The sequence below is a fragment of the Marmota marmota genome, unplaced genomic scaffold (assembly GCF_001458135.2).
Source record: "Marmota marmota marmota unplaced genomic scaffold, marMar, whole genome shotgun sequence".
NCBI lineage: Eukaryota > Metazoa > Chordata > Mammalia > Rodentia > Sciuridae > Marmota > Marmota marmota.
In genome coordinates this window covers 20,595,140-20,610,422 of record NW_026000164.1, presented here as the reverse complement: position 1 = coordinate 20,610,422, position 15,283 = coordinate 20,595,140, and the positions used below count along the sequence as shown (strand labels likewise).

The 15,283-nt window shown below is 38.3% G+C and overlaps 1 protein-coding gene across 6 annotated transcripts in view; it reads left to right on the top strand.

Moving 5' to 3' along the window:
* The window catches only part of Ahcyl2 (adenosylhomocysteinase like 2), a 187,016-nt gene that overhangs the window by 162,338 nt on the left and 9,395 nt on the right, over window positions 1-15,283 (top strand). For all 6 annotated transcript variants that reach the window (XM_048786938.1, XM_048786937.1, XM_048786941.1 and 3 more), the window contains 4 exons: window positions 2,915-2,978; window positions 3,592-3,680; window positions 6,134-6,204; window positions 10,820-10,914. In XM_048786938.1, the coding sequence (XP_048642895.1) occupies window positions 2,915-2,978; window positions 3,592-3,680; window positions 6,134-6,204; window positions 10,820-10,914 (319 nt within the window). The remainder of the gene's footprint in view (window positions 1-2,914; window positions 2,979-3,591; window positions 3,681-6,133; window positions 6,205-10,819; window positions 10,915-15,283) is intronic.

The window sequence follows — 15,283 nt, the reverse complement described above, 5'->3', positions numbered from 1 at the left end:
TCTATGTAGATAAAAGGGTTGCTGCTGTTGTGAATACTTGAGCCTGATCAAATCAATAGTAATCTGGGTATTTTCCTTAAACCATTTGCTTATCCACACAACTAGCTGTCTTTTTGACTTTTCAACTCCTAAATCTGTGAAACTAAAAGCAGCCTATACTAGGTTCAGTAAAAGATTCATAAAGATACCTGCACCAGTTCATAAAAATGGACAGAATCCTTCCCAATCAGGGTTTACCCTGGAGGTAAGAAATGTTCTTTAAAGTCAGAAATGTATGAAGTGAGAAAGCTAGAAGCAGTGGAACAGGAGTAAAGTTAGTTTCCACAGCAAAGAAACAGGAAAACGTCAACTATTCTCTAGAAACTCTCTGAATGCTAAGAGTTTGTAGGAACCTGCCAATGGTGAAAAACTTTCCAACTGGGTCAAGAACAGTTGTTCCTCTCAGCAGAGCTGAGAGCCAGAGAGATGAAAGGAGAGGCAAACTGTGCTCCAGGGAGGGGTGCATGGAAAGGGGAGAACACTCACTCCAGTAGAGTGTCTATATGAGAAAGGTGTTGGTGACTGACCTTCTGTGTTTCTGGGCTGGTTCCCCATGGCAACAAGGGAAGTCCTGTAACTAGGATGTAGTGTAAATGCAGCAAGGGCAGCCTTCTGGAGACTGAGGTTCTCCCAGTGCTTCAAAGGTAGTGCTTCAGGTAGGATTTTCAGATCATGTAAGAGCTCCTCTACAGACCCTAGGGCTAGAAGAATTAAGACAGAAATAGGAACTTGGCATGATTCTAATTCAACACCAGACAGCTTACTGCACCCAGCCTTCCAAAATCCCTTCTTGGGGGCGGGGGGATTGTGACTCAGTGGCAGAGCACTTGCCTCACACAAATGAGGCACTGGGTTCTATCCTCAGCACCACATAAAAATAAATGAATTAAATATAGGTATTGTGTCCATCTACAACTTAAAAAATATTTTTTAAAGAAATCCTTTCTTGGAGGTGCTACGGCTGTAGCTCAGTGGCAGAGCACTTCCCTAGCTCGTGTAAGGCACTGGGTTTGATCCTTAGCACTGCATAAAAATAAATAAAAACAAAGGTAGTATTCCATCTGCAACTAAAAAGAAAATTTTTTTAAAAATCCTTTCTTGGCTGAGGTCTTTTCTGTTCTTTATCGTTGAACCTTAAGACAGATATGGATCCTAAGATCCGAGGGAAATCATTACCTAATTGGAATCCATCCACATAAGTGCCTAGCTGTTGTTTGCAGAGCAGTGGTTGATGATATTTCCTTTTCCCCACAGCCCCCTGTAGTCACAGTGAGAGAATGTCTTCCTTGGGAAGAGAGGAGAAAAGGCTTGAGGAGGGTGGAGGGTAGTCAAAGCAAAGGAGACCCAGAAATATGATCTTTTGATTCTCTTTGCTGTGCTAGCCATTCCAGAACCACTCCCCTAAGCCACAATTTCTAAGTATAGTAGTAGCCCTGCCAGACTTATCTCTTCACTCAACAAGAATTGCCTCTGCACTTATTGGTATTTGATTATCTTAATTGGGGTGTGTATAGTTATTGGTATAGTTGCCAAATCATTGAAAGAAGGATTACTACTTTGCCTTTGGAACATTTATTGATTCTATTCAACAAAAGAGGTAAACAGGTAGATAAAAGAGTAAAAAGACCTACAAATATTTGTAGAAATTGTCTATTGCAACATAGTCCATTTTTTAGTTGAAAACTTTCTTTTGCCTAGCACAGGATTCCCAGAGAAAGGAGTCTTACTGCATCCCAAGAGGAGCCAGAAATCACTATGACAAATTCTTTTGAGAAACCCCAGAAACAGAATCAGCTTTGTAGAGAATTACAGACAGAGATAGAACATGTCTGAGAAGGGATCAACTCCATAAAACTCAATGACTACTTCTGTGGTCGGTGTCAACTTGTATCAAAGCTCTCCTTCACTCTGTTGCTAATTACTCTCCCTGTTGAATTAATGTAGGACCCACTAGCCATTCTGAAACCACTAACTGTATTACTCTTGTACCATTGTTATATTTTATATTATCTGAATCAATAAGCTGAAATAATGTTTTCATGAAACCAGAGCTCCTAAATTAAAATCACTTTAATTTCTTATTTATCTTTCCTTTTATTTAAACATATTATATATTCTAAATATTATATATTAAGTCTATATATATTGCTATTAATGTTTAAAAGTTACTCTGTAACTGGGCACATACCCATAATCCCAGAGAGTTCCAAGACTGAAGCAGGAGAATTGCAAGTCTCAATAATTTAGTGAGACCCTGTCTCAAAATAAAAAACTAAAAGGACTGGGGATGTAGCTATGTGGTAGAGCACCCCTGGGCTCAATCCCCTGTACTGGGGGAAAAAAAATTACCACATAACTCTCATCTTCTCTTCCCCACCACTCCCAAGAAAAACATGAATAAAGGGGGGGGGGGTGTGAATCTCTCATATACGTAGAATTGGTTGGATGGCAAGGAGTGAGAAAATATGTTCTTTAGTCTTTTTGGTTATTAGTTTCTGTAGGGTAGAAACCAAGCTTTTCATCAAAATGAAAAATAAACAACAACAAGAACTACACAAACAGCCGGGTGCAGTGGCGCATGCCTATAATCCCAGCAGCTCGGGAGGCTGAGGTAGGAGGATCACAAGTTCAAAGCCAGCCTCAACAAAAGTGAGGCACTAAGCAACTCAGTGAGACCCTGTCTCTAAGTAAAATACAAAAGTAGGTCTGGGGATGTGGTTCAGTGGTCAAGTGCCCCTGAATTCAATCCCTGATACTACCCCCCCAACACCAAAAAAAAAAAAAAAACCCAACACAAAGAAACCTGATTTAACTTCAGGATATAATTATTTATTTATTTGTTTGTTTGTTTTAACCTAAATGTTTTTCCCCCTAGACTTAAAAGGACAACAGACATGATGTTTGGTGGAAAGCAAGTGGTAGTCTGTGGCTATGGAGAGGTAAAGTTTAACTTACTATTAGGTGTTAGAAATGTATTTTGATGGGACTAAGGCTGTAGCTCAGTGGTATCATGCCTGCCTTACACACATGAGGCACTGGGTTCAATCCTCAGCATGGATACAATAAAGATATTGTATCCATCTACAACTAAAAAATATTTTTTAAAAAATGTGTTTTGATGACATATTCTAGAACTATTTCCCATACATATGGACATAAGAGTATATTCATTTACCACTTTAGATGGAGAGAAAAAAAATTAGAGGCTTTCTGGTTGAAGTGCAATCTTTCTTTTTTCCTTTGCATTTTGCCATTTTTTCTTAGGCTGATTTTTCTGACTTGTTCCAGCACCAATGTTTGTGATGTTCCTTTAGCTTGTGTTTTGATTATAAATCGTGAGTGTGGGTGTTCTGTGCACATGAATGTGCTAAGCAAGGGCCCCCAGAGTTTGTTTATGAACTGCATTTATTTGTTTTTCTTGTTTTAACTCAAGCATGAATCTATTCAACAAAATTCCGTTTGAGGGTGGGAAGGAAGGTACACTTTACCAGAAGCTTTGAGAAACTATTTCTCACCACCTGTTCTTTTATGTGTGCTCTCTCCCCACTTCAGGTTGGGAAGGGGTGCTGTGCTGCTCTGAAAGCCATGGGCTCCATTGTGTACGTTACTGAGATAGACCCCATCTGTGCCCTGCAAGCCTGGTAAGCATGCAAGGGAGACCTGTTTCCTCCTCCACACTAAAGTCTCATAGACCATTTTGGAGATGCCTCCAAGAAATGGCCTGCGTAGTACCATCTCTCACCCTGTAGAAGTCCAGATCCTGAGAAAGGCTGCCAAATAGTAAGCTTGGACTTTCGAAGGTCAAGGAGCTACGGTCTGAGAAAAGTTAAGCTTTAGAATTTGAGCCAAAGACCCTTTATTTTCTGCATATGTAGTCTGTGACCCTTTGAAAACGAAATAGTGAGACCAAGGGTAGAACATGTGCTTACTAATATGTGCAAGGCCCAGAGTTCAATTCCCAACACATACACACACAAACATACACACACCCAAAGGGTGGGAGTTGAGGAAGAAGAAAAAGAAAAGGAGGGAAGGAGGAAAGAAATAGGCTGGTATCAGATGCTTTCTGATGTGATACACTAAAAAAGAACATTTCTATGACATTCTTTCCCAAAATGTATTACTTGAATCTACTTGTTTTAGTCAGCTGTTTTGCTGCTGTGACTAAAAGACTCTACCAGAACAACTGTAGAGAAGGAAAAGTTTATTTAAGGGCTCACAGTTTCAGAATCTTAGTCCATGGAAGGCCAGCTCTATTCCTCAGGGTGCTAGGTGAGGCAGAACATCATGCAGAAGAGTGTGGCAGAGGGAAGCAGCTCGCAAGGTGATCAGGAAGCAGAGAGAAAGAGATTCCACTGGTCAGCTACAAATGTATACCCCCAAGCCAAGCCCCAATTCCCACCTCCTCCAGCCACACCTACCACTTCATTTACCACTTCGTTAATCCCTATCAGGGGATTAATTCACTGATTGGGTTAAGACTTATAATCCAATCATTTCTTCTCTGAACTTTCTTGCATTGTCTCACACATGAGCTTTTGAGGGACACTACATCCAAACCATAACACTAATCTTGAGGAAACATCAGACATATCCAAATTAAGGGTAAAATCTTCTAACTCTGAATGAATGGTATATGGGAATTTATTTGTACTCTTCTTTTAATTATTAAGTTTCAAATTATACCCCACTCAGTCTTTACCACTAACTCTCTAGGGGAAGGTTTCAGGATGGTATAAAGCCATTTCCCTGTGTCCAGCCACTCCTCATACATCCTAACCAAAAACCCACAGGTTTCCCCAGCAGACTTGCTGACCCTCTGAGTTAAGGCTCTAACACATGAGGTGAACCATCATTCTTCAAATACTCTCAGTGTTCATTAGAGAAACCTGAATATGATACTGATTGCAGTACAATTCATATTAGCTTATAGATATGAACTGATACATAAATATTTATTTAGGTAGAAATATTTAGATTTTATCCTGAAGATAGTCAATCTCACTGAAGTATTTTAAGCAAGGAAACGACAAGTTCCTATTGCATTTAGGGATGTCACTCTGCAAAATGATTTTGAGACGTAAGCCTAGAAGTAATGAGATTTTGGCTGAGGGTTACTGCAGTAATTAAGGAAATAAAAAGACATGAACTTAGGCAAGGCCAGCATGTGGGAGAGAAGGGAACAGATAGATTCAAGAGATTTTTTAAGGAATTGAGAAAATAGAATCAACCAAATTTGGGGACAGCTTTAGTTAGGGAGAGGCAATAGGCCAGGATGTTCTAGTTTCTTTGGTTAATTCAGTTTGGTGAACAGTAATACTGCTGATCAAGGTAGAAAATATATAGGAAGAGTAGATGGGGATGGGAATGTGGAGAAGATAATGAGTTTATTTTCAAACATGGTAAGCTTGAGATTCTTCTGGGATATCTGTGAGGAGCTGTCCAGTAGACAATTTGTCCTTTGCTATGAAGCTTTGGAGAGAGTTAAGAGATACAAATGTGCAAATTATCTACCTAAAAGTGTTCATTTGCAGCCAAGGTCAGGTTATAAATGAATACTGAAAGAATAAAGAGTCTAGGCAGAATCCAATAGAGTACCAATATTTAAAGGTTGGCAGAGGTTGATAAGAGATGATTAGAAAAGTAGGAGAAAAACCAGGAAGTAAAAGTATCAAGGAGCTCAAAGAGTATAGCGTTTTAAGAATGTAAGTAATGTTTAATGTCACAGAAGAAATCAAGTAGTGAAAGAATCTAAGACATACTTTTGTTTTTAGCATGATCATTGATGATCTTGGGAGAGCAGTTTCGGTGGGGGAAGTAGATTCAGTGACTAGGTGGTACTTTCTAGAAACTTGGCTGGGAACTCATGTAACTCATGTAGAATGAAATAAGTTCCAGTGATACAAAGGTAACTTTTATTTCTCTTGTATAAGCTAAGTAAATGGTTTGGATTTTTCACTGATAGAAATAGTTCCAGCTATCTCAGGAAGTGACATTTCAGGTACCAAAGGAACTTGGTAATAGCATTTGAGATTCAGTGGCAAAAGGCTGTCCAGCTGTCTGTTTAGGAAATGATCGTGCTTTATCTCTACAGTATGGATGGATTTCGACTGGTGAAATTGAATGAGGTCATCCGACAAGTGGACATTGTTATTACCTGTACAGGTATGATTATGACATATTAAATGGGGTGATACTTGGGAACTCTTTCATGGAGTAATTGAAATATGATTGGAAATGTTCTGAAAACCAAACACAAAAGCCAGGATATTAGTCCATAAAACCAGTCAATCTTTTTCATATTTTTCCTGCCTCTTAAGAATTCAGACCAAATGTACACCATTAGGTCTTCCCTTTAGGAAAGTTTCTCTATACCCTTTATTACTGTTATATTTCCATCTATCTTTAGCTACCTAGGATACAGCTTAAGATGAGACTCATTTGTAGAGGTTTATTTGGGAAGCCAGATCTTAAATGTATACAGTTGATTTTGTTGTTGTTGTTGTTGCTAGTGATTGAACCCAGGCAGGGCCTTAAGCATGCTAAAAATACACATACTGTACCATTGAACTATACCCCTAGTCCCTTAATTATTTGTTTTATCTCCAAAATGAAGTATGTCTTTAGTCCCTGGAATTAAGTCAAGGCTAGAGCAAAATTCTTAATAGAGAAAATGAGAGAGGTTATTGTATTCTCAAATGAATAGATTTTGAATTTGAGAGAGGAATATGCAGAGAGAGCTAATTTCTTTATATTGAGAAGCTTATTTTATTTTTATAAATCATAGAAACACTGGTTTTCTTTTATAATTCTACTTTAAGGGGGGAACTCAGCATATTTAAGAATAAAAGTGTATTTATAGCCTCAGGAAGAGCTGGTGGCAGGGAAAAGGAACTTTAAAAGACTCATCAATTCTGTGAATCTTTTTTTGTTTTTAATTGAAATGTAGTTTCCAAACCATATATTTCACTTATTTAAAGTGTACAGTTTGGGCTGGGGGCTTAAGACCCTGGGTTCAATCCACAGCACCAAAATAAACAAAATATATAATTCAGTATTTTCTAATAAATTCAAAGGGTTGTACAACCATCACCATAACCTAATTTTTAAAGATATACTTCACAAAGCATAAATTCATCTTTGTGTACAGTTCAGTAGTTTTTAGTAAAGTTGTACAGCATTTCTTTTTTTAGTAAGATAGTTGTACTTCTGTGACCAAAATATCCCAAACGAGGAGGAAAAGTTTATTTGGGGCTCACGGTTTTAGAGGTCTCAGTCCACAGACTGCCATCCAACTCCATTACAGTTTATCATTTGGTCAGTCCATTCAAACTAGGATGGACAGATTAGATTACCATTCTCATACTCTAATCATTGTATCTCTGGACATTCCTTCCTTAACACAGGAGTTTTTGAGGGACATCTCATATGCAAACCATAACACTAAAAGCTTATGTCCATCTCACAATGCAAAATGCATTTAGTCCAGCTCCAGGAGTCCCATAGTCTTAACAGTTTTAGCATTGCCCAAAAGTCTAAGTTCAAAGTCTCCTCTGAGACTCAAGGCAAACTCTTGGCTGTGAGCCCCTATAAAATAAAAAACAAGTTACATATATCCAACATACAGTAACACAGAATAAACATTATGATTCCAAAAGGGAGGAATAGTGGCATAGAAAGAAGGGATGGGGCCAAACCAAGACCAAAACCCAGCCAGGCAAATAGGTCCTCTGCCCCTTTCTAACTTTTTGTATAGCATCTAGAGCACATGGCCCCTTTGGCCTTGCTAGTTGCAGTGTACATGGCTCTCTCTTAGCCCAGCTTTCTCTGCAGCCAGCAGCTTTTCTTGGTGGACAGTCTATATTACTGGCATCTCTTAATTCCTGGGGTCTCCATTCCAGCTTTGGTTTCACCTTCACAGCTTCACCCTCTCAAGGGCAGCCTACAGGGACTCCAACTTGCTACACTTCTCCTGGACTCACAGGCCTTCCTTTGAAATCTCAGTGAAAGCCTCCATGATTCCTTAATGTTAACATCCTGTAGAACCAGCTCCATATGGATGATGTCAAAGTCTGCTGCTAGCTTGTGCAATACCCAGGCCCCATGGAATCAGGGCTGCAGTGGCCTTTGGGTGCTACATGGCTCAGCATGGTAAAACAACTTTCTAGCCCCGCTGTGCAAGCAGGGTATGCCATGATCTCTTCTCAAAGGAATGTTCTCTTCTGTACCCTGGAACCCTCAGTGAGTGTGGTCTTCCAAATTCCTGAGATGCCCTCAAAGCATCTTTCCTGTTGTTTCATGCAAAGTACTTAACACTTATCTTCAACAAGCATACTTGGTCCCAGCCTTAGAAGCCTTTTCTAGGCAAACTACAAGTTTTCAAAATTATTTAGTTCTGGTTTTTGCTCCTTATTCTCATGTAAACCTGGCTAACAGCTGCCAGAAATATCCATGCCACTAACTGAATGCTGTCCTGCCTGAAATCTCCTCCATCAAATTAATTAGTCCACCTTTAATTTCATCCTTACACAATATCTTAGGACATGAGCAAAATGTAACCAAGTTCTCTGTCAGAATATAACATGAGTGACCTGTAGTCCAGCTCCCCATAAAGTTCTCATTTCCCTCAGAATCTTCGTGAGCATAACCCTTTTGACCTCCTGAGCTGCCACCAGAATCAACCATTAGACTCCACTTACAACATTCTAAAATTTTTCCAGCTTGCATCTCTACACTTTTCAAAATTACCACTAACCAGCTCCAAAGGCTTCTGAACTACATTGTCATGTTAGTCACAGCAGTGACCTCTACTTCTTAGTACCAATTTCTGTTTTAGTGAGCTTTTTGTCACTGTGACCAAAATACCTGACATGAACAACTTAGAGAAGGAAAAGTTTATTTGGGGCTTACAGTTTCAGAGATCTCGGTCTATAGACTGCCAGCGCCATTGCTCTAGACCCAAGATGAAGCAGCACATCATAGGCAATTGCCCAGTAGAGGAAAACAGCTCATGGTGGAGTCTGGAAGCAGAGAAAATGGAGGGGATAGGACCACAGAGAAGATGCACCCTTCTAGGGCATACTTTTAGTGACCCACCTCCTCAGCTAAGCTTTACCTGCCTACAGTTACCACTTGGTCAGTCCATTCAAAGTAGGATGGACATATTAGGTTGCAGCTCTCATAATCTAATCATTTTAGCTCTGAACATTCTTACATGAACACAAGAACTTTTGAGGGATACCTCCCATCCAAACCATAGCAATCCCATTATTTAATTGTAGAACATTTTCAACATCCCCCAAAGAAACCCTGGCCACACATAATGGCAGATGTCTGTAATCTCAGCAACTCAGGAGACTGAAGCAGTAGAATCTCAAGTTTGAGGCCAGCCTGGGCAACTTAGTGAGAACCTGTCTCAGGAATGTAGCTTGGTAATGGAACAGTCCAGAGCAGTCCCCAGCACTGGAAATAAAAAGAAAAGAAACCCTATACCATAAGCAGTCACTCCTTATTCCATCCTTCCCCTTCTTCTGGCCCTGTATAACTGCTAATCTTTCTGTCTCAAGATTTGCCTATTCTGGAAATTCCATGTAAATGGAACATATAATATGTGATCTTTTGACTGGCTTTTTTTTTTTTAACAAGGTCCATCCATATGACAACATGTATCAGTTCTTCATTCGTTTTGTTGTTGAATAGTATTCCATTGTTTGGATATACCACATTTTATTTATCCATTCATTAATTTATGTGGACATATGGCTTGGTTTTACCTTGAAGTAGTTGTGAATGAATACTACTGAGAACATAGTATTTTTTTATTATTATGTGAATATATATTTTTCATTCTCTTAGATATATACTTAGGAACAGAATAGGTAAGTCATATATATAGTAATTCTACTTTTAACATTTTGAGGATTGCCACACTGTTTTTCAAACTGACTGAACCGTTTTACAATTCCACCTGTAGTGCATGGTGATTCTAATTTCTCTCTATTCTCACCAATTTATTTATTTATTTGTTTTTTAAAGAGAGAAAGATATTTTTTTTTAATATTTATTTTTTAGTTTTCGGCAGACACAACATCTTTGTTTGTATGTGGTGCTGAGGATCGAACCCGGGCTGCATGCATGCCAGGCGAGCGCGCTACCGCTTAAGCCACATCCCCAGCCCCACCAATTTATTATTGTTTGTCTTTTTATTATTGCCATCCCATTGGGTATAAAGTAATATCTCATCATAGGTTGGATTTGTATTGCCCTAATGACTAATTGTGTTGAGCATTTTTTTTTTCACATGGTCACGGAGAAATATCTATTCAGATTCTTTGTTTTTTATATAGGGTTGTCTTTTTATTATTGAGTTGTGAGTTTCTTACATATTATGGATACAAATCCTTTTTCAGTATATGATTTGCAAATATTTTGTCCCCTTCTGTGGGTTATCTTTTCACTAGTTTGTTGGGGTACGGGGACTTGGTTTGTTTATTATTTTGTTTTGTCTTGTTTGTGATATTGGGTGTCTTTGCATTTTCTTAGTGATGTCATTTCCAATACAAAAGTGTTTAATTTTAATTTAAATGTAATCTAGTATACCTGTTTTTTTTTTCCCTTGGTTTCTTGATATGCTTAAGATGAAAAGATTTATTTTTAAGTGTTTTATAGTTTTAGTCGTGGCAGGTCTTAATCTATTTGGAGTTAATTTTTATATATCATATAAAGTAGGAGTCCAACTTCATTTCTTTTCATTTCCTTTCATTTCTCTTCTGTTTTTAAGGTAATAAGAATGTGGTAACCAGAGAACACTTGGACCGTATGAAGAATAGTTGCATCGTTTGTAACATGGGACATTCCAACACGGAGATTGATGTGGTAAGATCAAGTGTTCATTATTGGGGCCTTTTCTTTTTTCTTTTTATTTTCCAAGAAACAAACTAAAAGAACAGGATCATCAGCCATCATAAACACAACTGTCCTGGCAGAGTTGTCCACATCTATTCACTTTCTAGCCCTCTGTGCTTGTGGATATCTTGAAGACTCTTTGTCTTAATTTAATCATTTCAAATGATTGTCTTCTTCCATCCAAGCTTGATACCTATTATATACTATAAGCCATTTTCTCTCTTATTTTTGTATTGAGAGCCGGGGAAACTCAAAAACTACAAGATATAATGAATGTGAGTCAGAATGGTAGTCAGTATTGTGGTATTTGATTTTACCATAAAGATAAGTATAAGTCCATATAAATAGGTCAAGGGAGAGAAACCTGTGGGCTGGGATGAGTACATTGCTTAAGATTAACTGTGACTGTCAAATACTGTGGTTTCTTCTTTTCTCTTCCTCTTTTACTAGGCTAATTCTCCCCTTAACATGTTTTCTGAACCATAGTAATTGGGTCTGTAGGATTCACAAACAATCCAGTGCTATTGTGTAATAATATGTATACTTCAAACCTGGTAACTTTATCACTGTAGTTCTATAATTTGATTATATTCACCCTAAAATTTTCCAGATATAATAGCACTTGGTCCTAATAATACTTGGTCCCAAGTCATAGTTAATAGAGGTGTTATTTCTTTTCAGGCTTACCATAGTATCTCTCAGTTGACTTTCACCCTGGTTTTACATTTTTATGGCATCTTTATGACACAACTGTATTTCTCTCTGAGTAAATGGCTTAACCATAGCATCCTTCATGTCCACTGAGGGCTGCTCTGATTGAGCTTCAGCATTTCCAGGTAAGGATTAGTTGATATATTGAGAGCCTATTGGATAATATCTATTTTACCTGGTTCTTTCTTTTAACCCTGTGCTCTGTGGTTATTAAAAATAGCTGGCAGGGGCTTGGGATGTACCTTAGTGGTAGACCACTTGCCTAGCATGCTCATGGCCCTGGGTTCAATCCCTAGAACCACAGAAATAAATAAAATCTGGCAACACAATCTACTAAAGCATGTTTGTACCTTGGGTTGTCAGTGGAATGGCCCCACTACTGTGTCTTACCATGCATGATAGTTTACTTATTAATAATTTAGTTATCCATGCATGGTAATGCACACCTTTAATCCCAGCAACTTGGAAGGTGAGACAGGAGGACCCCCAAGTTCAAGGTCAGCCTCAACAACAACTTATTGAGACTCTGTGTCAAAATAAAATAAAAAGGGCATGGGATGTAGCTCAGTGGTAGAATGCCCTTGGGTTCAATCACACAAGAAGGCCATATTTGAGCAAACTTTATTTATTTATTTATATTTTGGTGGTACTGGGAATTGAATTCAGGCACTTCACCGCTGAACTGAATTCCCAGACCTTTTTATCTTTGATTTTGAGATGCAGTATCACTAAGTTACTGAGGCTAATCTTGAACTTGAAATCCTCCTGCCTTAGTTCTCCCAGTAGCTGGGATTACAGGTGTGCACCATTACACCTGGCCTGTTTGAGCAGACTGTAAGGAATTCGCCATGTAGATTTTTTGGTAAGGAGCATTTCAAGCAGGAAAAAACAGCCAGTACACATGCCCTGAAGAAAGAGTGTGCCTAGTCTATTTGGGGAACAACAAGGAGGCCAGTGTGCTCGGCCCAGAATGAGTACAGGGCAGGGAAGATGAAGATGAGATCAGGCCAGATTTCATAGGCCTTGTAGTGCATCCTAAGTTTTCCTGATTATACTCTGAGAGAAACAGGGAGCTATTTTAGGGCTTATAACAATTCATCTTAGTATTAACAGGATGACTTTTATTTTAAAAGGATTACGATAGCTGTTGTGTTGCTAGTCCAGTTTGCTTGTATTGCTAGGTAGATGCCATCTTTGCCATGACATGAATCAAACACCGTCTCTCACTTCTTTTTGTGGTCTTGGCAGAAAGGTATATGACTAAATTATATAGTCCAGAAAGGGACATACTCAGAAGGACTTTTGAAAGATTAAATTGTCAACCTTTGGTGATAGTGTTTCAAAACATATAAAGTGAAATTTAAGGAAATAGCAAGCAATTAATAGTTGAAACCAGAATATTCATTTGCTGTTTAGCAAATGTATACTGAGTACTCATTCTGTTCTGTTTCAAGTACTAATTGGTCAGAGAAATAGCAGTGCACAACATCCTGCTTCTCACAGAGCTTATATTCTATTGTGGGAGACAGATAAAAAATAGTTATTGTCAGTGCATAGTATTGAAGAAAAAAGCAAAGTGAGAATATTGAAGATACTATTTTAGTTGGGGCAGTCAAGAAAGGTCTCTTTTAGGATATGACATTTGGGGGAAAACATGAATAAAAGATATGAGCATTCTGTTCAGAGAATGGCAAGCTGGGGGTATAGCTCAGTGGTAGAGCACTTCCCTAGCAAGGGTAAGGCCCTGGGTTCCATCCCCAGCACCATCAAAGAAAAAAGAATAGCAAATAAAAGATCCTGGGGTAGAAACCTGCTTGGTATTTGAGGAACAGAAAAGAAGCTGTGGTGGCAGGAACAAAATGGGCAAAGGAGTGAAGACAGAGTTAGCTCAAGGAGGTCGGGGGCTTGCAGGGGTTTTTATAGGCTATGATAAGGAAGAACTTTATTCTGAGTAGGAAGGAAGCCATTGGATGGCTTCAAACAAATTAGTAACAAAATCTGACTTGTGTTTTAAAAAATTAAACTCAGAAACTTTAAAAATGTTCTTCCAGGCAAAGAATGATTTAGCCTGAGACTTATTGTTGATTATATGCTTTATAGAACTACAACCACAGTTGTTCTCCTGCAGTGCCGGGGGAACAACGACTGATGTGCACTGTTCAAAATCATACAATATCAGTTTGTGCAAGCATAATAATGGCTAATTTACAGTGGGATGTATGCTTAGTTTGGGACTGTAGTATGCATAGAGAAAACTTTTCCTGGTAGATTGCTTAAAGATTATAAATCCAGAGTGAAGCCATCTGAATGTCTTTTTTCTTTTCTTTCATTTTTTGGGGTGGTAGTGGTACTGGGATCTTATACATGCTAAGCACATGCTCTACAATTGAGCTTCATCCCCAGCCCCTATTTGTATGCCTTGATCATATAAAGCTGTGTCAGTTATAGGTTAGGAACACTTCTGCCAAGGAGTATGACTACCACCCAGATGTTACTAGTCAGGTCATTGGAGCACCCTGGCCAGTGGTAGAGATAAGTGTTTCTCTCTCTCTCTTTTTTTTTTTTTAACTGATCTTTGGGTTCTTTTCCCTGAATCAGAGCCAATCTGGTGCTTTAGTACACAGCCTCTAGAGTCACCAGGGAGTAGCTCTTGGATCTACCTGGTTATTATTCTCCATGTGATATTTCTAAAGGCTAAAGGATTTACCTTATACACCCTTAACTTCCCCAAATGGTCCTTTTGCTTAAATTCTTTCTAACTCTATTCACAGTATTTTCTCTTTTTTTTTTTTTTTGGAGTGGGGGGTGTGTGCGCGCACGCTAGGGATCAAACCCCAGGCCTTTGTACATTCTAAGCAAGCACTCTAGCACTGAGCTATGCCTCCAGCCCCTAAAATTATAATTTCAAAGTAATGCTTGTTTAGTTCAAAATTTCAAATAACATTAATATATTTAAAGTAAGAAGTACAAATTGGCATTATGCCATATTGTACAATAGCTTGATTTCTTTCACTTAATGGTTTTCACATTAAAACACATAGTTTACTTTTTTTATTCTTTTAGCAGTGTGAGGTATTAAACCTAGGGCCTCATTAATGATAGGCCAGTGCTCTACACCTGAGCTACATCCCAAAGCCCCTACTTTTTTTTTTAAAGACTTGAATAATAGTCCATTGTATAGAACTGTCCTGCTTTGCTTAGCCATTGCTTTGTTGATTATTTTTTTCTATTATTAAATAATGCTAGATTGAACATTCTTGGGCACTCATTTCTGACTTGAGCAAGTATTTCTATAGGAATCCTAAAAGGGAAATTAATTGGTAAAAGATTAGGTACATACAAAATTTTGCTAGCTACTGCTAAATTGCTCTCTGTAAAGATTGAAACAATTTATAATACTTGATGTTTCAAGAAATTTTATATGTTTCCCATCTACCTAATAAAGAAATGCCTCAGTCCATGAATATGGTTCTGAATACATTGAAATATAATTATGTCTGTTTTCCCACTAGATTGGTACTTCTTCAGGGCGAGGACCTGTGAATTTCCAAACAGTAATTGAGCACCCCATTGTATGTTTAGATGGAACTTAGAGGTATAGAAATGAAAAGAAGATATTGTCCCTATC